Source organism: Phyllobates terribilis, unplaced genomic scaffold, assembly GCF_046119375.1.
Source record: "Phyllobates terribilis strain yellow unplaced genomic scaffold, ASM4611937v1 Scaffold_3__8_contigs__length_932513732, whole genome shotgun sequence".
Taxonomy (NCBI): domain Eukaryota; kingdom Metazoa; phylum Chordata; class Amphibia; order Anura; family Dendrobatidae; genus Phyllobates; species Phyllobates terribilis.
In genome coordinates, this window is record NW_027362763.1 from 892,289,732 (window position 1) to 892,315,282 (window position 25,551).

Here is a 25,551-nt window from a genome sequence, read left to right on the forward strand (position 1 = left end):
CAACTTGCCTAATAATTCTGCACACAGTGTATATGCGATATTATTCGGTCACTATGTGGTGGTAATATGTGGTCTGGTCACAGTGTGACGGTATTTGTCCCTTGTATGTGATATTAGTCGGTCACTATGTGATGGTAATATGTAATCTGGTCACGGTGTTGGGGTATTTGTCCCTTGCATGTGGTATTATTCGGTCACTATGTGGTGGTAATATGTGGTCTGGTCATGGTGTGACGGTATTTGTCCCTTATATGTGATATTATTGCTCATTTTAGAAAATGTATGTGACACATTCCCTTAAATAAAAATAAGTAGCAATATACCTAAAAAGAGTGTTGGGTATTATAAGAAATGTTTAATAGGTTAGAGTAGAAGAAGGCCTGGCCAGAAGAGTCCGCCTTGTCCTGGTGGTGGATTAAAAAATCTTTTGGCCAAAACAAAAGCTGCTGGCAATGTATGTGATATGGTGTTCGATGGGAACTGTTAATGTGTGATTGGTGAGGGTGTGGTGCAGAAAGTAGAGTTTTCCAAGAGTGAGTTTTCCAGGGATGGAGGCAGAGCTGGGGTGGAGGCGTAGAGTGGGTGGAGGCTGAGCGGAGTCTCATGGGGCCCCAAAATTCCTGGTGGCAGCCCTGATTGTGAGTATTGTGAGTGATAGGCCAATGACCCAATCTGAGGCAGGGGTGTGCTGGACTGTCAGTATTGTGATTGACAGCCAAGCGTCCAATCTGCCCGGGCCTGCAAGGCCTTCCAGGTGTCACCCATTCTGGGTGTAGTATCGGCGTCTCTGCCTCCTGACAGGCAGAGACGCTGTCCCACTCACCGCCGCGCTCCCTGCCCGGCGTCCTCCGGCGCTCCTGCCTCTGTTGCTGCCGGCACGCGCAGCTCCCCGGGCACTGTGCTTAGGGCGCACGCGCGCTCCCTCCCTCTTAAAGGGGCTGCGCGCGCCGTCCTAAGGAGTCCCCGGCCAATGGCCCGAGGATCTCTCATTTAAAAGGCACCTCCTCCAAAATGGAGGTGCCCGTGCAAGGTTGTAGCTTTGTGTGTTATACTCTGCTTCAGCCCTCAGGTCCCGCCGCTAGCCTGACTTTAAGTCCAGCCCACCAGCCTGACTACAAGTCCAGCCCGCCAGCCTGACTACAAGTCCCGCCCGCCAGCCTGACTACAAGTCCAGCCCGCCAGCCTGACTACAAGGCCAGCCCGCCAGCCTGACTACAAGTCCAGCCTGAGAGCCTGACTACAAGTCCAGTCCGCCAGCCTGACTACTAGTCCAGTCCGCCAGCCTGACTACCAGTCCTGTCCGCCAGCTTGTCTACTCTCCAGCCCGAAAGTCTGTCTACAGTCCAGTCTGCCAGTCTGTCTATGGGCTCTGCCCGCCTGCTTACCTGGAAGCACCTGCCTGTTACCTGCCGTGCCTACCAGCCAGCCTACCTGGAGACTCTTGCTTGTTACCTGCCATGTCTGCCAGTCCGTCTGCCCGGATCACCCGTCAGCCTGCCTGCCGTGCTCATCTGCTGTACCGGTCAGTCCCTGCCTTCTGACCCGTGGGAGTCACCTGCTCTCATACAAGGTAGGTCCCAGAGTAGCAACTGATCCCTCTGCTCGGTCCTTCCCTGGTCACGGAGTCGATTGAGTCGCCATATGACCTTGGTCGGTGCGAGTTGATACCTAGTTACGCCCCTCTGGTCCCTCCTTGCACCGCAGCACAGAGGTTCCACCACCCGGATCCATAACACTGGGTGATTAACTGGCTTTTTAACTGGCTGGCTATTTTTAGACCTTGCCAGTTGTAGATTTTAGCTCAGGGGTGTGTTTGCTCTGTGTTCTGCATTGTGATATTCTGATCTTTGTTGTTGGACCTTGAATTTGCCTTTTTGACTTTTCGTTTGGTTTAACCCTTTGCCTTTGACGCACTCTGACTGTAGTCACTAGACCCCGTACATTGCATCTGACTATCCGTTTGTATTATCCCTTTGTCTATGATGTACCATCCTGGAATTTGACCTTGGACTTCTTGCCCATAAGAAGTGACTCAGCGTCACATAGAGGGTACAAAAGTCTTGAGACTAGGGTGTAGGTTCACCTTCCACCTGGACAACGGCCCTAAACATACTTCCAGAGCTACAATGGAATGATTTATATCAAAGCATATTCATGTGTTTGAATGGCCCAGTCAAAGTCCAGATCTAAAACCCATTGAGAATCTGTGTCAGCAGTTGAAAATTGCTGTTCACAGACGCTCACCATCCAATGTCATTGAGCTAGAGTTATTTTGCAAGGCAGAATGGGCAAACATTTCGGCTTCAAGATGTGCAAAGATGGGAGAGACACGGCCCAAGACTTGCAGCAGTAATTGCAGTGAAAGGTGGTCACACAAAGTGCTGACTCAGGGGGGCTGAATACAAATGCACGTCAAAATTTTCAGATTTATATTTTTAAAATATATAGAAAACCATCATCCATCATTTCCCTTAGAGTACACAAATACTTGGTATTTTGTGTTGGTATGTCACATAAATCCCAATAAAATATTTTTAAAGAGAAAAAAATGTGGAAAAGTTCACAGGGTATGAATACTTTTCCAAGGAATTGCAATACATTGAGCCAGAACCACTTTCAGGAACTTTTGAAAAACAGTTACAAGATGAAACCTCCTCAAACCAAGTAACAAAATAGTGTTAATTAAAGGGAATCTGTCAGCAGGTTTTTGCTACCTCATCTGAGAGCAGCATGATTTAGGCAAAGAGACCCTGAATCCAACGATGTATCATCAGTTTACTAGGTGCAGCAATTCTGACACAATCAGAGTTTTTAGATTTAGCAACGCAGCAAAGCCAAAAAAGATAACCTCGCCCATAACAGGCTCTTTATGTACATTGTCTATTGACAGTGAGCTGCTTATCACAGGAAAGGGCAGAGTTGGACTAGCAGTCCCATGCATATCAGACCTAGCAGTGGTAAAGTCCTAGTGATCAACCTTCAGTGTAAGTAAACAAGAGCACACAGCATGACAAGTGACACATTCAGGAATTCTGTATTTTAACCCCTACCTCATGCTGTCCCCGATTACATAGCAAAAACCGGCTGTTGTAATACTGTACACCTGAATTCTGTCTAGTCTACAATAAATAATAATTTTAATTACTTAATACTTACATCATCTTCTTGGCCTTCTGCTGCCACGTTGTGAGGATCAGGATAGTGTTTTAGGAACTGAGCTATGTAAGTCATGATAGACTTTTCATCGGGCTTGTCCACATCCACATCTGTATACAAAAAAAGTAGAGTAAAATGAATCGAACAAATCATCTGTATAATGCACAATACATGTAATAATACAAAGTAAAGATTCTAAGTCTAATTATAAATGAAATACCTTCAGGATCCAGCAGCCTTGGAATTCCTAGCTCAGTTTCTGCAATTGAAAAGGCTTCTTCCAAATTCTCCCGATTGGATCTTCCTTTCAGTTTGTCCATGTCCACCAGTTCGGGCCGTATTGCATATATAATTGAGTGGAAAGCAATGCCATTTCTCCAACTTGCTCCAAAATCTTTTATTTCAATTCCAAGACGTCTGAAATATTTAAACAAACAAGATGAAATGGTTTCCCTCCCAGTTTCTAGCTTTTGGAGACTGAAATGATAATTTTTTTTATTGCAGCCCTGGAGTAGTGCTACTAGCATAAGTTCCCGGACCTTAGTTTTATACTTACCACCACCCGCCGGCTTAATCTTTTATCGGTGTAGCTCTAGTCAGACTCCAGCAGTTTGTGACATGCTGGATCACACCAGTGTTTGCTGGCCGATCCAGAAGTCACAACTCAATGTACAGCTATGAGAGCCAGAAAGAGGCCAGAATGAGGTTTTCATAGAGATACATTGAGAGCTTATGACCATTACCTCTGACTTCCGGTCAGTCAGAAGTTGCGATCACAAGATGGCAGCACGGGACCGGAGCGACACCGGGAAGAGCTGAAGATGGCGGCTAGTAAATATATTACTAGGGTTAGGGAACTTAGATCATTAGCACCACTCCAGAGCTAAAATTAAAAAAAAAATGCTGGAGTAGTGCTTCAAGTTGATAAGTGAGTTTCTAACAGCGAGATTCCCTGCGATCTGAAGCCTATGAAGGAACTCAGCAACAAGTGTTTAATTCCCTGCAGTGCCACCACAGCTATAATAAGGCATTGCATAATTTCAGAGGTGTGATCCTCAGTTATCCATGAGTTATCAACAATCCTTTGAATAGGTAATCACGTGCTAATTTGGAATAACCCCTTTAGCCGCTTTCCTCCGCAGCCAATTTTCGTACTTATGTTTCATTTTTTCCTCTCCTCCTCCTAAGTGTCACAACATTTTATTTTCTGTCGTCATAGTCGTATGAGGGCTTGTTTTATACTGGATGAGTTGCAGGTTTGATCAACACCATTCATTTAACAATACAATGTACTGAAAAGCGAAAAAATGATTCTAATTGGTATGAAATTGTGGAAAAATGAAATTCCACAATGGATTTTTGGGTTTTGCTTTTACGGTATTCATTGTATGGTAAACAGAGAAAGAGAATTCTGCAGGATACAGTGATACCAAACTTGCATATTTTTTTAAGTGGCAAAGAAAAATTAAGAAATTCATACAATAAAATATTTTGGTTTGGTTTTTATTTTTTTTCCATTAGTGGAGAGGTGTGAGGGCTTGTTTTTTGCATGGCGATAGTTTTATGGATACTAATTTGAGGTACATATAATGGTTTGACAGTTTTGTATTACATTGCTTTAGACAGGTGTGGTGACCGAAAAAACACAATTTTGGCGTTTTTGATTTTTTTTCTCTTTATGGCACTTACCGGATGGGTTAATTAATTTAATATTTTGATGGACTGGATTTTTACAGATACAGCAATCACAAATATGTTCATGTTTTTAAATTCTTTATTTTTAATAGCTGAAAATGTGGGCAATTCTAATTTTTATATATTAAAAAAAATTGTACTTTCTTTAGGGAACATGAACCTGTGATCATCTGATTGATTATAATATATAATGCAATACTAGTCCTGCATATAGTGTATAGTTAAAATTACTGTCCCTAAAGAAGCTCAGACTACAGGAGTGCCAACATGACAGTGACAGGCAACTTCAGCAGGCCCTTTGCAGCCTTGGTAACCCATCAGTGCAGTCACGCCAGGTGTGGGAAAGACTTAGTGCAACACAAAGGGAAAAGGGAAAGGGAGCCCAGACTCTAGGGAAAGGGGGAAGGGGAGAGCTTCTATTCTGGTCTAGTGTCACCCTGTCTCAACTTCCGTCCCTATATTGGCTCTTCACCAATCGCCGCACGCGTGCCTCGCCCTGACTTTCCCTGGCATATGGCTAAGGCCAGGGACAGGAGGAGATGATCACTAGTCGATCTCCACTAAACTCTATAGACAACAAGGGTAGACAAACAGGGGGGGATTGCTTAGTTTTAGACGACTCCAGACAAATGTGCACACGGCCTCAAGCTCCAGAGAGGACAAAGTACTTCTCTTGCTAAAGCCTCACAAGTAGTAATGAATATCGCCGGCACCTCCCTCTCAGACACACCAGGTATTTATACACCCAGGCCAGGGAGCTAATTAGCCAGAGGGAGGTAGCCGCTGGGTCCTAGAGACAACCAGCCTCTAAGAAGACGTCTGTAATGCCAAACGTAGAGATCTCCTGCAACCAACTGCAGGGTGACTGTCTGTCACCTCTGACACACCCGTGATAATTGCTCAGTGAGATCGAAACACAGGGGGGGCAAAGAAAGTTAATGTGCGCATACTAGCAACTTCTCTATTTAAAGGGAATTTGTCAGCAGGTTTTGCTATGTAATCTGAGGACAGCAGGAGATAGAGGATGAAACACAGAATTCAGGGATGTGTCACTTGTCAAAGTGCTGTGCTGTTGTTTACTAACTGTGAAGGATTTATCACAAGAGATTAACATTGCCCCTGTGATAAGCACCTCACTGTCTATGGACTTTGTACACAGAGAGCCTGGTGTGGGCGGGGCTAGCTTTCTCAGCTCTGCTTCATTCTAAATCTAAAAGCTCTGATTGTGTCAGAACTGATGCACCCAGTAAACTAAGTGATACATCGTTGAATTCAACTTCTCTTTGACTACACCACACAGCTGTCAGACGAAGTAGCAAAAACCTTGTGACTGATTCCCATTAAATGCCACTGTCAGAAATTGATAGTAGCATCTAAATGGCTAACAGCAGCAACATGAGCTCAGGTCTGTTTGAGACAGATGCCAGCTGTGTAACACAGCCAGTGTCTATAGTGTCTGGAGACAGCTCAGCTCCTGAGATCCCTTTATACATAGTAACCCCAGCACTGTCATACATGTACATCATTTTGCGCTATTCAGTTAAGGGTGAGTGAAATAAGCTACCTTGTCTCTTTGAACACATATTTTGGGGCCTTTTTCCTGTTTCTTTAATTGATTAAATCAATAGAACTGCAGATTTTTTGTGGCTTTTTTCACATTTTAAGTGTGCTGTTCCAGTGATTTGCTCTATAACCTTTGCTCTTGCATGAAAAAATATTGGATGAGTGAATAAAGAAGCCAAAAATGACCTTAAAATATGCATATCACTTGGAAATGTCATCAACCTTTCAGACCATCACTAATCCTGAAGGAGTTGAAGCTCTGATTTAGTGCTGCAGTCCCTTCACTGTCACTGTCTTTCTCTATAAATGAATCCAGCCTCCCGCTGGGTAGTGGGGACTGCAGAATGGTTATACTCCAGGGCTGTTTGCACTTCCCTGCACAGCTAGATGGACAGAAACACCACTGCACAGGGAAAAATATTGAAGTGGCCACAGTGCCCCACAGATCATAAATGAACGTAATTTCCCAGTGATGTGCCATCACTTTATAAAATGTGAATACCCCTTTAAACCTTCATACATTTACAACAATCAACGGCAAAGATAAAATCAATATAAGAAGGAAAGATTACACTTACTTGGCCGCTGTATACTGTACCCATCTCAGCAGGGCTTTTTTGGCACTTCCTTGAATTTTATTAACTACTTTTCGTTTTGTTGGGGGGCTGGCGGTCTCAGAACTCACTACGCTGTCAACTGAAGATGTACTACTGGACAGGGAATGAAGTTGTGGAAGATTGCTGGTTAATTCTTCAATCTGTAAAAAAAAAGAAATATAAAATGCTCTTAGCAAGCTATCCAATAAATTGCAGGCCTATCTGCTGAGTCAGTTATTCAGTTTTCCTGTCTAATTTCACAGATTAATCAGTCTGTTCGCTGCAGATAATACATTTATAATAAAAATTTATAATACACTACTCTCAGACGTCTATCTGCCCATAATATAGCTTTTTACGCCCCCTTAGATGAAATATTCTGAAAGTATTCTGTACTAGAATCATTGATTCTGTAGCAGATTATCTTTCTAAAATGTTACTATACACAGTCACTAATTCCGCAGGACAAGGAGCGCCCACAGCTATATATGTACAGTACAGACCAAAAGTTTGGACACACCTTCTCATTTAAAGATTTTTCTGTATTTTCATGACTATGAAAATTGTACATTCACACTGAAGGCATCAAAACTATGAATTAACACATGTGGAATTATATACTTAACAAAAAAGTGTGAAACAACTGAAAACATGTCTTATATTCTAGGTTCTTCAAAGTAGCCACCTTTTGCTTTGATGACTGCTTTGCACACTCTTGGCATTCTCTTGATGAGCTTCAAGAGAGTAATTGATGTGAAAGGAGCCCCGACCAAGTATTGAGTACATTTACTGAACATACATTTCAGTAGGCCAACATTTCGGATTTTAAAGTCATTTTTCAAGCTGTTGTTATAAAGTATTCTAATTTACTGAGATAATGACTTTTGTGTTTTCATTGGTTGTAAGCCATAATCATCAACATTAACAAAACTAAACACTTGAAATAGATCACTCTGTCTGTAATGACTTTATATACACTGCTCAAAAAAATAAAGGGAACACTCAAATAACACATCCTAGATCTGAATGAATGAAATATTCTCATTGAATACTTTGTTCTGTACAAAGTTGAATGTGCTGACAACAAAATCACACAAAAATCATCAATGAAAATCAAATTTATTAATCAATGGAGGCCTGGATTTGGAGTCACCCCCAAAATTAAAGTGGAAAAACACACTACAGGCTGATCCAACTTTGATGTAATGTCCTAAAAACAAGTCAAAATGAGGCTCAGTATTGTGTGTGGCCTCCACGTGCCTATATGACCTCCCTACAACGCCTGGGCATGCTCCTGATGAGGTTGCGGATGGTCTCCTGTGGGACCTCCTCCCAGGACTGGACTAAAGCATCCGCCAACTCCTGGACAGTCTGTGGTGCAACGTGACGTTGGTGGATGGAGCGAGACATGATGTCCCAGATATGCTCAATCGGATTCAGGTCTGGGGAATGGGCGGGCCAGTCCATAGCTTCAATGCCTTCATCTTGCAGGAACTGCTGACACACTCCAGCCATATGAGGTCTGGCATTGTCCTGCATTAGGAGGAACCCAGGGCCAACCGCACCAGCATATGGTCTCACAAGGGGTCTGAGGATCTCATCTCGGTACCTAATGGCAGTCAGGCTACCTCTGGCGAGCACATGAAGGGCTGTGCGGCCCTCCAAAGAAATGCCACCCCACACCATTACTGACCCACTGCCAAACCGGTCATGCTGAAGGATGTTGCAGGCAGCAGATCGCTCTCCATGGCGTCTCCAGACTCTGTCACGTCTGTCACATGTGCTCAGGGTGAACCTGCTTTCATCTGTGAAGAGCACAGGGTGCCAGGGCGACTTTGCCAATCCTGGTGTTCTGTCGCAAATGCCAAGCATCTTGCACGGTGTTGGGCTGTGAGCACAACCCCCATCTGTGGACGTCGGGCCCTCATACCACCCTCATGGAGTCGGGTTCTAACCGTTTATGCAGACACATGCACATTTGTGGCATGCTGGAGGTCATTTTGCAGGGCTCTGTCAGTGCTCCTCCTGTTTCTCCTTGCACAAAGGCGGAGGTAGCCATCCTGATGCTGGGTTGTTGCCCTCCTATGGCCCCCTCCATGTCTCCTGCTGTACAGGCCTGTCTTCTGGTAGTGCCTCCAGCCTCTGGACACTACGCTGACAGACACAGTACACCTTCTTGTCACAGCTCGCATTGATGTGCCATCCTGGATGAGCTGCACTACCTGAGAAACTTCTGTGGGTTGTAGAGTCCGTCTCATGCTACCACTAGTGTGAAAGCACAACCAACATTCAAAAGTGACCAAAACATCAGCCAGAAAGCATTGGTACTAAGATTTGGTCTGTGGTCCCCACCTGCAGAACCACTCCTTTATTGAGGGTGTCTTGATAATTGGCAATAATTTCCATCTATTGTCTATTCCATTTGTACAACAGCATGTGAAATTGATTGTCAATCAGTGTTACTTCCTAAGTGGACAGTTAGATTTCACAGAAGTTTGATTTACTTGGAGTTATATTCTGTTGTTTAAGCGTTCCCTTTATTTTTTTGAGCAGTGTAATATATGAGTTTCACTTTTTGTATTGAAGAACTGAAATAAATTGACTTTTTAATGATATTCTAATTTAGTGAGATGCACCTGTATATGCAATAGTGTAAGTGTGTTAATATACTTACTGATCGCTGTCTTACCAGGTTTATGAATGAGACAGAAGTCATTTTTATCTGTCTATGTAGTGTTAGAACAAAGCTCCATAGACTTCAATGTAAAAGCAACTGCTGGCTCACATAAACCCCAGTATGAACTGGCGAGTTGGAATTTTAGACACTTTCTGTAATTGAGAAGAGGACTGGAGTGTCGCTGGAAATTGGGGAGGAGGGTGATTAGTACATTTATTAACGCACTTATACTACATTACACATACATTTAGACAGGTTTAGAAAATACATATTTTTGTGGGAGTGCTTCTTTAAGGCATACATAATAATCAACCACAGACTTACTATTTCTGTCAGTAGCTTTTTTTTACCAGCCAGACTATTTTTTTCTTTTATTTTACCTTCACAATTAGGTGGATACCTCATCAAAAGCAAATCCTGCCAAATGATCTTCTGATTTGTAGTAAACACATGTGGGTCAATGCAGATTTCATAAATTTGGTGGCCAATCACCCACAATATGTAGCAGCTGACAACTCGATTGCTGTGGTGTGCTATGGTGATCTCATACCCCTTCTATGTTACCCCTTCTATGAGTACCACTCATTTATAGTAAGTGAGAAATTCTGTGCTATGTATTATAACTGCAAACACAGATTTTCACTAAAATTACCTGAAAATATAAAATGATGGTCCAAATCAAACCAAGCACAATGGAGGGTCTTCCATCCGCTATATCTGTTGAGTTTATGTTCACTAATTTAATCTGAAAAAATAAAGATGGATCATGTTAGAACGAGTTATAATAAATGCCTACAGGATATCTGACCATACTAATATGGTCAGAGGTTCATTTTTAAAAATGTTTTTTTTTTCCGTAAACTTTTGTCCATTTTCATAGCGGTTTACATTTGTACAGATTGGTTTGTTCTCTTAATTTATGATAAAACCATTAACAAGTTCATCATGTCACACGTAACTGTAGATGCTTTATCCTTTCTACCACTTGGAAGGCAATCATTTTTGAGCCCTAATGTTACAAATTACAATATACTATAAAAATGTCACTAGCGTGTACAGCCTGAAGGTGGTGCTATACACCAAAAAATGCAAAAAAAAGTTACAAAGAATCAAAAAATGTAATCGCTTTTTTTCTATATTGGTTTAATATTTTGGTACTTTTTCTGTAAATATGTAAACATCGTGCATTGATTTGTGTTGCAAAATTCTATTGTGAATTATTAAAAAAGAAAGAGAGAACATGATATGTGCTCCATGAAGCACATTCTACGAAGAAAACAAATACTCATATACCTTGGTAGCATATTGAAAAGTGTGTACAATGCAAAGCGAGGGGTGCCAAACGTACTATGCCATAAACACCATTTTCAGAAATTTGGAGCAATTTATTCCATCTTGTAATTTAATTTATCAAATGACACTACTAAAAAAATCTACCCAAATATATTCGGAAGCAAAAGGATTATTCTGACATTTTCTACAGCGGCCGTGTGAATAGTTAGTGTACAGACATACTTGAAGGCTCACTGACATTACCAGCAACTCTGCATCATTTTTAAAATATTTTGCAAAGAGGTCATGGAAATAGTAATAAAGAAACATTTATTTATTTAAGGCAGGGGTCTAAGGTGTAACCTTTTTCCTTGTATAGAATGACAAGCCAGGCCTGGCATGTCAGAGTGAGGAGACTTAAACGCCATGCATGCCCCTCTGGGAAATGAAATATGCAAATTTCCTCTTCAAAGAGGAAGAGGACAGGAACTCTAGTGTCAACTATTGGAAGTAGCAATCCTAAAAGTCAATATCGACCCTTTCACAAGCCTTGCCATATGACTTAGGATCAATATCGAGTTTTAGGATCTGTGCTTCCAATAGGTGGTACTAGAGTTCTAGTCCTCTTCATCCATGAAGAGACAATCTGCATAATATATTGAAGCCAAAAATGGATCAAAATAGAAAGAAGTGTATATTTTATTTAAAATGCAACTTTTACATTCTTTCTATTTTGATCCATTTTTGGCTTCAATAAAATATGCTAATTGTCTCTTCACAGAGGAAGAGAACTAGAACTCTAGTACCACCTATTGGAAGTACCAATCCTAAAAGTCAATATTGATCCTAAGTCATATGGCAAGGCTTGTGAAAGGGTCGATATTGACTTTTAGGATTGCTACTTTCAATAGTTTACACTAGAGTTCCTGTCCTCTTCCTCTCTGAAGAGACAAGTTGCATATTATACTGAAGCTAAAAATGGATCAAAATAGAAAGAATGTAAAAACTGCATTTGAAATAAAATTACACATTTGAATCTTCTCCCCAAAAATATTAAAATATGTAGGGTTCTGGTTTTAGGCCATCTACTAGAGCCATCAATGTTGTTGGATTAAACTACTTCCTATGGTCCCAAGATTTCCTGGACACTAATGAAGGATGGAGCACGGTAGTAGTTATGTCTGCTGTATAATTAGCATGTAGTGATAATGTTACTGTTACAAATATATTGTGGGCCAGGAGTCTGTGTCAGACTTTAGTCTGTGTCCATCACCTTAAGTGTCCATTAGCTGAAGTGTCTGAAATTTGAATTAATCCTGAATTGAACCTGAAGTGAACTGAAGGTAACTGGATACTAAGTCACAGTAAACAATGTTTGTCTTTGTTTTCACTCTCACCCCCTTAATCCTTCACTTCTTACAACTACTTCTAATCCCTACACCTACATCTCTCCCTCCATTCTCCCCACCCATCTCACCTCCTCCTCAGAGCTATTCCTCAACATACAATCCTTAGCCTCCAAACACAGACAGCCACCTCATGCCCTCTCCTGCTCCCACCTACTAACGCTTTCTCTGCTCCTCCTTACTGCCGGCGACATCTCTCCACATCCCGGTCCTCCTCACCACATCCCTACACTCACTTCCACCTCCTACCCACGATCTATCCCAAACTCTCGTAACCCTTCTAACCTTATACCCATCCGCCCAGCCCCCGCTTCCCCAGTCCCACTAATAGGAGCTCTATGGAACGCTCGCTCCGTCTGCAACAAACTTTCCTACATTCATGATCTCTTTATCACTAACAAGCTTTCCTTCCTCTGCATCACTGAAACCTAGCTCACCCCCTCTGACACAGCCCCTCCTGCTGCACTTTCGTATGGGGGATTCCACCTCTCCCATACCCCCCACCCCACCGGCAAGCACGGTGGAGGAATAGGTTTCCTTCTCTCAGAAAACTGCTCCTTCACCCATATCCCACTGCCGCCCTCAATTACTCTCCCCTCTTTTGAAGTGCACTGTGTGTGCATCTACTCGCCATCCAACCTCCAACTGGCTGTCATCTACCGCCCCCCCAGGATCAACCACCACTTTCTTTGACGACTTCACCATTTGGCTACTTCATTTCCTCTCCGTTGACATCCCCACTATCCTCATGGGTGACTTTAACATCCCCATTGACACTTCCCTCTCAGCTGCCTCTAAGCTTCTATCCCTCACTTCCTCCTTTGGTCTTACTCAGTGGTCTTCCACACCCACCCACAAAGACGGCCACACACTGGACCTCATCTTCACCCGCCTCTGTTCCCTATCTAACCTCTCTAACTCACCTCTCCCTCTTTCTGACCACAACCTACTCACATTCTCTTCTCTCTCCTCCCCGGGGCAACAATCCCCACTCCACAAACTTGCATACCCTCGCAGAAATCTCAAACACCTTGACCTACACTCACTCTCTGAATCCCTCCTCACTCTTACAGACATTAGTTCCTTACATGATGCAGATGTTGCTGCCACTTTATACAACACCACAACCGCTGCAGCTCTCGATTCGGTCGCGCCCCTCACACATTCCAAGGCTCGCACAATCAACAGACAACCCTGGCACACCAGCCTAACTAAAGACCTGCGACGGGCCTCCAGGGTTGCTGAGCGTAGATGGAAAAGGTCCCACTCCCATGAGCACTTAATCGCATTCAAACAGTCCCTCACTACCTTCAAGTCCACACTCACTGCAGCAAAACAAACAAACTTCGCATCTCTCATATCCTCCCTGTCTCACAACCCCAAACAACTATTCAACACCTTCAATTCTCTCCTCCGTCCCCCAGTGCTTCCTCCCTCTCCTCTTATTTCAGCCAAAGACTTTGCCTCATTCTTCAAGCAGAAGATTGACACCATCAGACAAAGCTTTTGCCTAAAGCCCCCACAGCCCCTCCCCACACCTGCTCAACCCTCTTCCTCCAAAACCACCTTCTCCACCATTTCTGAAGATCAACTTTCCTCCTTACTCTCCAAATCACACCTCACCACCTGTAAACTTGACCCAATCCCGTCCCACCTCATCCCAATCCTTACCACTATCTTCATCCCAGCCCTAGCCCACCTCTTCAACCTGTCACTAACAACTGGTGTCTTCCCCTCATGCTTCAAACATGCCTCAATCACACCCATCCTCAAAAAGCCCTCCCTTAACCCATCCTCTGTGTCTAGCTATCGCCCCATATCACTTCTCCCCTATGCCTCAAAACTACTGGAACAACATGTCCATTCTGAACTGTCCTCCCACCTCTCCACCTGCTCCCTCTTTGACCGCCTACAATCTGTTTTCCGACCGCACTGACTAAAGGCACCAACAACCTACTAACCGCCAAATCTAAGCGACACTACTCTGTCCTCCTCCTCCTAGACCTGTCATCTGCCTTTGACACAGTGAATCATTCCCTCTTACTACAGACTCTCTCATCTATCGGCATCACAGACTTGGCCCTATCCTGGATCTCCTCATACCTAACAGACCAGACATTCAGTGTCTCCCACTCACACACCACCTCCTCATCTCGCCCCCTATCTGTCGGTGTCTCCCAAGGTTCAGTTCTAGGATCGCTGCTCTTCTTCATCTACACCTTCGGCCTGGGACAGCTCATAGAGTCTCACGGCTTTCATTATCACCTCTATGCTGATGACACACAGATCTACCTCTCTGGACCCGATATTACCTCCTTACTAACCAAAATCCCACAATGTCTGTCTGCTATTTCATCCTTCTTCTCTGCCAGATTTCTAAAACTTAACATGGACAAAACAGAATTCATCATCTTTCCGCCATCTCATTCAACCCCCCCAAATGACTTATCTATCAACGTCAATGGCTGCCCACTCTCCCCAGTCCCTCAAGCTCGCTGCCTTGGGGTAACCGTGGACTCTGAACTCTCCTTCAAACCACATATCCAAGCCCTTTCCACTTCCTGCCGACTCCAACTCAAAAATATCTCCCGGATCCGCACATTCCTCAACCATGAATCTGCAAAAACACTAGTGCACGCCCTCATCATCTCCCACCTTGACTACTGCAACCTCCTGCTCTGGGGCCTCCCCTCTAACACTCTCGCACCCCTCCAATCTATCATAAACTCTGCTTCTCGACTTATCAACCTGTCCCCCCCGCTATTCCCCGGCCTCTCCTCTCTGTCAATCTTTTCACTGGCTCCCCATTGCTCAGAGACTCCAGTTCAAAACCCTAACCATGGCATATAAAGCCATCCACAACCAGTCTCCTCCATATATCTCTGACCTAGTCTCCCGTTACATACCCGCACGCAACCTCCGATTCTCACAAGATCTCCTTCTCTATTCCCCTCTTATCTCCTCCTCCCACAATCGCATACAAGATTTCTCCCGTGCTTCCCCCCTACTCTGGAACTCTCTACCCCAACGTATCAGACTCTCACCTACCGTGGAAACCTTCAAAAGAAACCTGAAGACCCACCTCTTCCGCCAAGCCTACAACCTGCAGTAACCACAGCTGCACGACCAGCTCTACCCTCACCTACTGTATCCTCACCCATCCCTTGTAGATTGTGAGCCTTCGTGGGCAGAGTCCTCGCTCCTCCTGTACTAGTCACTGTCACTTTGTGTTCAAGATTATTGTAATTGTTCTTGTATTATACCCCTTTTTCACATGTAAAGCGCCATGGAATAAATGGCGCTATAATAATAAATAATAATAATAATGTAGAAAACAACTACACACGTCACATCACATATTCAGTAGTTGCTGGAATGTTGCTGATGTAGCCTTAACCAAAAACAGGAAAAACATAGATAAACAAGCAAGCATACAAAAATATACTCGTAGACGCTTACTATGCTGGGCAATGTGAAGGTATAACAAAAAAAAAAAAAAATTGGGGAATGCTGCATGCAAAAGCCAATAATTAGAGGTGCCAAAAATATAAGATAAATAATATGTGTAGAATTAGAGTTGCCAAACTATGCATATACTCAATATACATATGTGTTAGTGTATATTTATTTGAGTATATATTTACATGTATTATACAGATATATATATACACAGCATAAACAGTATACATGTGTAATGTATATATGTATCTGCAGTATAACAACTTGACGCTGTTGTCATAGGAGGAAGAAAGCTGCACTCATTTGGGGGTCTATAGCATTGTAGCAATGATAGAACTGCAGTTACTATAGTAATAGTGTACTAACCGGGGATCCTCTGTATATAGACTTGCATGAAAAGTAAAAGGTTTTACATTAACAAAACTCTAGTGATCACACTGGATTTCCAAGAATTCATTAAGGACAAAGTGGTAAAATAACTTGCCATGGAATTGAACACATATAATGATTGACTGATAAATGCAATATTTCTACTCACTGTATCTATACTGGACAATATATCACTATATTTTTCATATAGAAAGTGATGCAAATATTTTTTCCTAAAGAATCTTATATTAATCACTAAAGTGCTAAAAATGGCTGAACATGTTTTTATGTTACAGAGAGGAATGTGTAACTTAAAAAGGTTAAAAGAACATGTATCACCAATCCTAAGAATACCTGACAAATGTAGGATCCATGGAGGGGTCCGACTGCACTAATCACAAAAATGTGGATTATAATCTCCTTTGTATGAATGGAGGGATTGTGCATGTGTGAAACAGGGAATGCTCACTAGGGCAGCCTTTATGTAGGGGACTATGGAATGGGGGCCCAGCAGAAAGACCTCCAGTGATTCTCCATTATCAGCCATCCTGTGGATAAGGTCATAAATGTTGTTTAGGACAACTTCTTTAACTGTCACTTATGAAAACCACAATAATGTAACCCCTTTACCCCAGAGGGTGGTTTGCACATAAATGACCGGGCCAATTTTTACAATTCTGACCACTGTCGCTTTATGAGGTAATTACTCTGGAACTCTTCAACGGATCCCCCTGATTCTGAGACTGTGTTTTCGTGACATATTGTACTTCATGATAGTGGTAAAATTTCTTCGATAACTCTTGCGTTTATTTGTGAAGAAAATGGAAATTTGGCGAAAATTTAGCAATTTTCAAAATTTGAATTTTTATGCCCTTAAATCAGAGAGATATGTCACACAAAATAGTTAAAAAATAACATTTCCCACTTGTCTACTTTACATCAGCACAATTTTGGAACCAAAATTTTTTTTTGATAGGGAGCTATAAGGGTTAAAAGTTGACCAGCGATTTCTAAATTTTCCAACAAAATTTACAAAACCATTTTTTTAGGGACCACATAACATTTGAAGTGACTTTGAGTAACCTTTATGACAGAAAATACCCAAAAGTGACACCATTCTAAAAACTGAACCCCTCAAGGTGTTCAAAACCACATTCAAGAACTTTATTAACCATTCAGGTGCTTCACAGGAATTTTTTGAATGTGGAAGAAAAAAATGAACATTTAACTTTTTTCATAAAAATGTTACTTTAGACCCCAATTTTTTTATTTATGCAAGGGTAACAGGAAAAAATGGACCCCAAAATGTGTTATGCAATTTCTCCTGAGCACACAAATACCCCATATGTGGGGGCAAACCACTGTTTGGGCGCACGGCAGGGCTCAGAAGGGAAGGAGCGCCATTTGACTTTTTGAATGTAAAATTTGCTTGAATACTTAGCGGGCGCCATGTTGCATTTGGAGAGCCCCTGATGTGCCTAAACAGTGGAAACCACCCACAAGTGACACCATTTGGGAAAATAGACCCCTCAGGGAACTTATCTAGATGTGTGGTGAGCACCTTGAACCCCCAGGTGCTTCACAGAAGTTTAGAACATTGAGTCGTAAAAATAAAATTTTCACATTTTTGCAACAAAAATGTTTTTCAGCTTTCAATTTTGCATTTTCATAAGGGTAACAGGAGAAATTGCACCATGCAATTTATTGCGCAATTCCTCCTGAGCACGCCGATACCCCATATGTGGGGGAAAACCACTGTTTGAGCGCATGGCAGGGCTCGGAAGGGAAGGAGTGCCATTTGACTTTTTGAATGTAAAATTTGCTTGAATAATTAGCGGAAGCCATGTTGCTTTTGGAGAGCCCCTGATGCGCCTAAACAGTGGAAACCCCCCACAAGTGACCCCATTTTGGAAACTGGCCCTCTCAAGGATTTTATAAAGGGGTATAGTGCACATTTTGAACCCAGAGGTGCGACACATAATTTGATAACATTAGCTCATCATATTGAATAAGTTGTCATTAGTCTTGAGCAAGTGCTCGCGCACTTGAGCTTTGCATCGTGACATGTTTTTAGACACCCAAAAAAAACAATATGCAGGGATCGCTCGTGCATGGCAGGCAATCCCCAGGAGGTTTTTTTGACTGTATAACAGCTGCAAAACATATGGGGAGGAGACTTGAACATGTCACTCGAGCACCCGCTATACTCGGTGCATACCCGAGCACCCGATGCAAACTCAAGTAGCAAGCACTTGCGCTCAATATTTGTCGCCATATCGTTGTCATTTTTTTTCTTTACTTTTGAAAAAATCCCAATCCTAACCCTAAATGCCCCGTCACACTTAGCGACGATCCCGACAACGATATGACCTGTCAGGGATCGTTGCTGCGTCGCTATGTGGTCGCTGGTAAGCTGTCAAACAGGCAGGCTCACCAACGATCAGGGGAGCAGCGACATCATGGAAAGAATCTTTCCACGATGCCCTGCTCCTGGTTACCAGCCTGCTGCTGAAGCAGGAGCAGGTTGGTAACCATGGTAAACATCGGGTTACTAGGGGCACACGCGCTCCTATTAACCCGCTGTTTACCATGGTTACCACTCTGCTACAGTGAACGGGAGGTTACCGCTCACTTTAGCAGGCTGGTAACCATGATAAACATCGGGTTACTAGGGGCACACGCGCACCTAGTAACCCGATGTTTACCATGGTTACCACTCTGCTACAGTGAGCGGTAGGTTACCGCTCACTTTAGCAGGCTCGTAACCATGATAAACAATGGGTTACTAGGTGCGCATGTGCCCCTAGTAACTCGATGTTTATCATGGTTACCAGCCTGATCGCTGCTCCCGCTGGTTACACACAGCGATGTGTGCTGACCAGGGGGAGGGCAACGACCAAAAAATGGTCCAGGACACTTTGCAGCGATCAGCGACTTCACAGCAGGGGCCTGATCGCTGCAAAGTGTCACACCGTTCCTCTTGCGGTATAAGTGATGAGATTACTTTATTCTTCGGGTCGGTGCGATTACAGAGATACCAGATTCATATGGGGTTTTTATTATTGACATCTGTCACACACTAAAAGACGCTTTTTTTTTTGCAAAGACTAGTTTTTGCATTGCCACATTTTGAGAGCTATAATTTTTCCAGATTTCGGCCGACAGAGTCATGTGACGGCTTGTTTTTTGCAGGACAAGTTGATGTTTTTATCGGTACCATTTTTGGGCATGTGACATATTTTGATCACTTTCTATTCTGATTTTTGGAAGGGAGAATAAACAAAAACCAACAATTGTTTTTTTTTTATACCGTTCCCTGTGCTATACAGGCTGTCACTGCTGCAGAGGGAGAAGATACTTTGGTCACGCACTGCGCATGATGAAAGTATCTTCCTGCTGTCTGTTGACCCAGATGTTGTCATGACGACATCGGGTCGTCATGGCAACATCCAGGTAGCCGCGGCAGACAGCGTTGGACGCCGGCAGGAAAGATGAGTATCTGCGATCACCTCCCCTTGCCCCAGCAATGCTGTGATCGACTTTGATAGCAGCATTGAGGGGATTAATGTGCAGGGAGCGGTGCTGCAGACACCCGGCGGCGATTGCCCCGGACCGCTTGTGTGTGGGCGCAATCGCCATATGACCTAATAGTACGTCATTGGTCTAATCGGTCACCATGACATACTATTAGGTCACACGTCAGAAAGGGGTTAAAGAGAATTACACTAAAGGAAATTCTGTCCGCTATCATAACCCACATTTCCAAGTGTCCGAGGATACATTTATGCTGTCCCCTATAATGTCCCAGGATACATTTATGCTGTCCCCTATCCATCTCAAAGCACTCAGATACTGTCACTTTACAGTTGGGAAGCAGCTTTCTGTAGTAGAAATCCTCACCCACTGATCTGCTTGCAATGACAGAACAGGTAAGACCTTTATTAAATCTTAGCTAAGATTTAGGGAATCAAAAAGAGATGGACCCTTCTTTAAAGAGTTTGTCCACTACTATAAATAATGCCCTCATCAATTTAAATTTGGAAAGAAGTTTTTTGTAATTACTTTCTTGATATAAGTGCCTGTGAGCGGCGCTATTACTGGACGCTCACAGGAATCACGTGACCCCCGGCTGCAGCCGGCTCTGACATCCGCTGATGTCACATCAAGTTCCCGCAACCGAGAGGCGTGAACCAGTGGTACGCACCCCCCATGATTGATGGGCTGTGGGAGGGATTTCACCACACGTTACAGCCCATTTTCCAGCGTACGCTTTTGACCAATGAATGCAGAGGAGATGGAAAGCACACGCTGGATGCTGATGGGGTGACACCCTGCCCACAGCCCATCAATCAGGTGGATGCGTGCCACTGGGTCACGACTCTGGGATCCCGGAACTTTATGTGACATCAGCGGATGCCAGAAAAGGCAGCAGCCGGGGTCACGTGATGCCCAGTGAGCGGTCAGCAATAGCACAGCTCACAGGCACTAATAGCAACAGAACATAATTACAAAAAAACTTCTTTCCAAAGTTTAAATCGATGGGGGCAATATTTATAGTAGTGGACAACCTCTTAAAAGCGAACCTGTCAACAAGATTTTGCTAAGTAAACTACAGGCAGTGTCATGTTGGGGTTGCTGCACTGATTAATATGATACCTGAGGTGAAGAAATCCGTCTTGTGGTTCTTGTGTAATCAGTGTTTGCAGTTTTGAGTTAGATATGACCTTGCACTTTGGCAGGACTGCAGGCAGGGCCTTATCCTGGTGCTCTAGGCCTGATCAGCAAGATAAGAGCAGCCCACAGGCCTGCCACGAAGCACAAGTGTGTTCCTCCTTACAGAGCCAGACACAGAGACAGATAGGGTTGTGCATGTGGGCAGGTCTTATCTTGCTGATCTGGTCTAGAGCACCAGGATAAGACCCTGCCTACAGTCCCGCTCCGGAGCACGGGCATATCATTAACGCAAAACTGCAAACACTGATTACACAAGAACCACAAGACGGATTTCTTCACCGCTGGTATCATATTAATCAGTGCATCAGCCCCAACATGACACCGCCTGTAGTTTACTTAGCAAAAATCCTGCTGGCAGGTTCACTTTAAGCTTCATTTTAAGGGCGCAGAAAATGTACCAAACTATGGAGTGTTTCCTTCCCCCTTTATTATTAGATTTACTGTCTCTATAAGGCTATGTGCCCACGATGCAGAAATGCTCCGGATTTTTCCTGAGCGTTTCTGCATCTCCCTGGCAGAAAAAAGCTTGTGGATTTTACATGCATTTTTCCTGCCAGGGACAAGCGTAATTGAAGCGTTTTGATCATGCGATTTCGCATGCGGGTTGTCAAGCGCTTTCCAAGCGATTTTAGCATCATTTGGAAAGTGCTTGACAACTTGGTCACACTATATAAATACATGCAACCGGCATGGATTTTATATAGTGTAAAATAGTAACATAGTTTTTAAGGTTGAATGAAGACTAAGTCCATCTAGTTCAACCCATAGCCTAACTTGTTGATCCAGAGGAAGGCAAAAAAACCCATGTGGCAACACTAAGCTCCACATTGGGGAAAAAAATTCCTTCCCGACTCCATACGACAATCAGACTAGTTCCCTGGATCAACGCCCTATCAAGGAATCTAGTATTTATAACCTGTAATATTATACTTTTCAAGAAAGGCATCTATGCCCTTCTTAAATTTTAATAGTGAATCACTCATTACAACATCATGCGGCAGAGAGTTCCATAGTCTCACTGCTCTTACAGTAAAGAATCCGCGTCTGTGATTATGATTAAACCTTCTTTCCTCCAGACGTAGAAGATGCCACCTTGTCCCCGTCTCAGGCCTCAGAGTAAAAAGATCAGTAGAAAGGTCTTTGTACTGTCCCCTCATATACTTGTACATAGTAATAAGATCACCCCTAAGCCTTCTTTTTTCCACAGTAAATAACCCCAAGTGTAATAACCTGTCTTGGTATTGCAGACCCCCCAGTCCTCTAATAACCTTGGTCGCTCTTCTCTGCACCCGCTCTAGTTCAGCTATGTCTTTCTTATACACCGGAGACCAGAACTGTACACAGTATTCTAAGTGTGGTCGCACTAATGACTTGTATAGAGGTAAAATTATGTTCTCCTCATGAGCATCTATGCCTCTTTAATGCATCCCATTATTTTATTTGCCTTTGCAGCAGCTGCCTGACACTGGCCACGAAACGTGAGCTTGTCGTCCACCAATACACCCAGGTCTTTTTCAGTTACAGTTTTGCCCAGTGTTTTACAATTAAGCATATAATTATACATTTTATTTCCTCTGCCCAAGTGCATTACCTTACATTTATCCCCATTAAAGCTCATTTGCCATTTATCAGCCCAAGCTTCTAGTTTACATAGATCCTCCTGTAATATAAAATTGTCCTCCTCTGTATTGATTACCCTGCAGAGTTTAGTGTCATCTGCAAATATTGAAATATTACTCTGTATGCCCCCTACAAGGTCATTAATAAATATGTTAAAAAGAAGGGGGCCCAATACTGACCCCTGTGGTACCCCACTGTTAACTGAGAGCCAGTCTGAGTGTTTTCCATTAATAACCACCCTTTGTTTCCTATCACTAAGCCAATTCTTAACCCACATACATATATTTTCCCCTATCCCCATTGTTCTCATTTTATTTATCAACCTTTTGTGTGGAACTGTATCAAAAGCTTTTGAAAAGTCCATATACACAACATCCACTGCATTTCCTTGGTAAAGTCCAGAACTAACCTCCTCATAAAAACTGATCAGATTAGTTTGACAGGAACGGTCCCTCGTAAGCCCATGTTGACATTGGGTCATGAGGTTATTTTTCATCAGATACTCTATTATAGCATCTCTTAGGAAACCCTCCAGGATTTTACCCACAGTAGAGGTTAAGCTTACCGGCCTATAATTTCCAAGTTCAGTTTTTGTCCCCTTTTTGAATATTGGCACCACATTTGCTATACGCCAGTCCTGTGGTACAGACCCTGTTATTATGGAATCTTTAAAGATTAAAAATAATGGTCTATCTATGATGTTACTTAATTCCTGCAGTACTCGCGGGTGTATCCCATCCGGGCCCGGGGATTTGTCAACTTTAGTGATTTTTAGACGCCGCCGTACTTCCTGCTGGGTTAAGCAAGTGATATTTACTGGAGAATTTTTGTTATCACTAATCATGTTTTCTGTCATGCGATTTTCTTGTGTAAATACGGTTGAAAAAAATCATTTAGCATATTGGCTTTTTCCTCATCCTCATCCACCATTTCACCCAGACTATTTTTAAGGGGGCCAACACTATCATTTTTTTAGTTTTTTACTATTTATGTAGTTAAAGAATATTTTGGGGTTATTTTTACTTTCTCTGGCAATGAATCTCTCTGCCTCAATCTTTGCTGCCTTGATTTGTTTTTTACAGAATTTATTTAATTTTCTATATTTATTTAATGCCTCATCACTACCTACTTGCTTTAGTTCTCTAAATGCTTTCTTTTTGTCACTTATTGCGCCCCTTACAGCTCTATTTAGCCATAGTGGTTTCCTCCTATTTCTAGCATTTTTATTCCCAAGGGGTATATATTGTGCACAGGTACTATTCAGGATGTTAATAAATGTCTCCCATTTGCTTTGTGTAGCTTTATGTCTCAGGATATCATCCCAGTTTATTGCACTAAGATCATCTCTTAACCGTTGGAAATTTGCTTTCCTGAAGTTTAGTGTCCTTGTAACCACTCTACTACACATCTTATTAAAGGTTACATGAAAACTTATTATTTTGTGATCACTATTACCCAAGTGACCCCCAACTCGTATATTTGATATGCGGTCTGGACTATTGGTTAATATTAGGTCTAGCAGTGCCCCCCTTCTTGTTGGGTCCTGAACCAGTTGTGAAAGGTAATTGTCTCTAATAGTAGTCAAAAACCTATTTCCTTTGCTTGAACTACATGTTTCTGTCCCCCAATGTATTTCAGGGTAGTTGAAGTCTCCCATAATAATAACTTCTCCTTGAGTCGCTGCTTCATCTATTTGCTTTACGAGGATATTCTCTGCTACTTCCATTATTTTTGGAGACTTATAACAAACCCCTATCAGTAATTTATTATTTTCCCCCCTCCCCTTATCTCCACCCACAGGGACTCTACATTTTCATTAGATTCACATATATCCTCCCGCAAGACAGGTTTTAAGGATGATTTTACATATAAACACACACACCCCCCTCGCTAGTTTGTACGGTCATTTCTGAACAGTCTAAAGCCCTGTAAATTAACTGCCCAGTCATGGCTATCGTCCAGCCACGTCTCAGATATCCCTACCATGTCATAATTATTTTCCAACAAAATTAATTCTAATTACTGCATTTTGTTGGTGAGGCTTCTGGCATTAGTGTACATGCATTTTATGTATCTCTCTGTACCTCTATTCCTTCTTACTTTATTGACTGTTCTAACCCCACCCCCAATTTCTTTATTTGTGCCCAGGTCACTATCTGCATTAACTTCCCCACCTATAAAATGAATACCCTCCCCCCCAATCCCTAGTTTAAACACTCCTCCAACCTTCTAGCCATTTCCCCCCCCCCCCCCACAGCTGCACCCTCCCCATTAAGGTGCAGCCGGTCCCTAGCGTAGAGTCTGTAGCCAACTGAGAAGTCGGCCCAGTTCTCCAGGAACCCAAATCCCTCCTGACCAAGTTAGTTAAAAAAAAGAATAAAAATGGTAGAAAAAAAACCAAAACATTATACTTACCTTCTGATGGCCCTCGGTTTCCTTATCTGATGCGTCCGGTCTTCCCGATGTCTCGCGGTTGTGTAAAAGGACCTGCCATGACGTGATTTAGTCATGTGATGGGTCACGCGACCGCTGACGTCGGCGGTCGCGTGACCCATCACATGACTAAATCACGTCATGGCAGGTCCTTTTAGACCATTGTGAGCTGCCGGGATGCCAGGATGCATCACTATGGAGACCGGGGGCCATCAGAAAGTAAGTATAATCTTTATTTTTTTTTTTTTTTTTTTTTTTTACAGGTACCACGGTACCCGGGTCTGGAGGAGAGTCTCCTCTTCTCCAAACCCGGGTACCATACACACATTGAAACGCTTAATGTCCACATGTGCACATGTAGTCATGCGGATATTAAGCAATTCAATGCAAGTCAATGTTGGCGAAAACGTCGCGATTACGCAAAATAATTGGTAGTGCTGGGTTTTTTTCGGCAATGATAATCCACAGCGGAAATTTCCGCAGCATGTGCACAGCACATGCGGATTATCATTGAGGAACATTGCAGACCTTCTACCAAGCGTTTTTTAAGTGTTTCTGCAGCGGAATTGCA

The 25,551-nt window shown here is 42.9% G+C and overlaps 1 protein-coding gene across 16 annotated transcripts in view; it reads right to left on the reverse strand.

Moving 5' to 3' along the window:
• Nucleotides 1-25,551, reverse strand: part of SYNE1 (spectrin repeat containing nuclear envelope protein 1) — a 613,834-nt gene that overhangs the window by 415,524 nt on the left and 172,759 nt on the right. For all 16 annotated transcript variants that reach the window (XM_073672712.1, XM_073672713.1, XM_073672718.1 and 13 more), the window contains 4 exons: nt 10,340-10,432; nt 6,993-7,171; nt 3,377-3,573; nt 3,157-3,266 (listed from right to left, as the gene is read on the reverse strand). In XM_073672712.1, the coding sequence (XP_073528813.1) occupies nt 3,157-3,266; nt 3,377-3,573; nt 6,993-7,171; nt 10,340-10,432 (579 nt within the window). The remainder of the gene's footprint in view (nt 1-3,156; nt 3,267-3,376; nt 3,574-6,992; nt 7,172-10,339; nt 10,433-25,551) is intronic.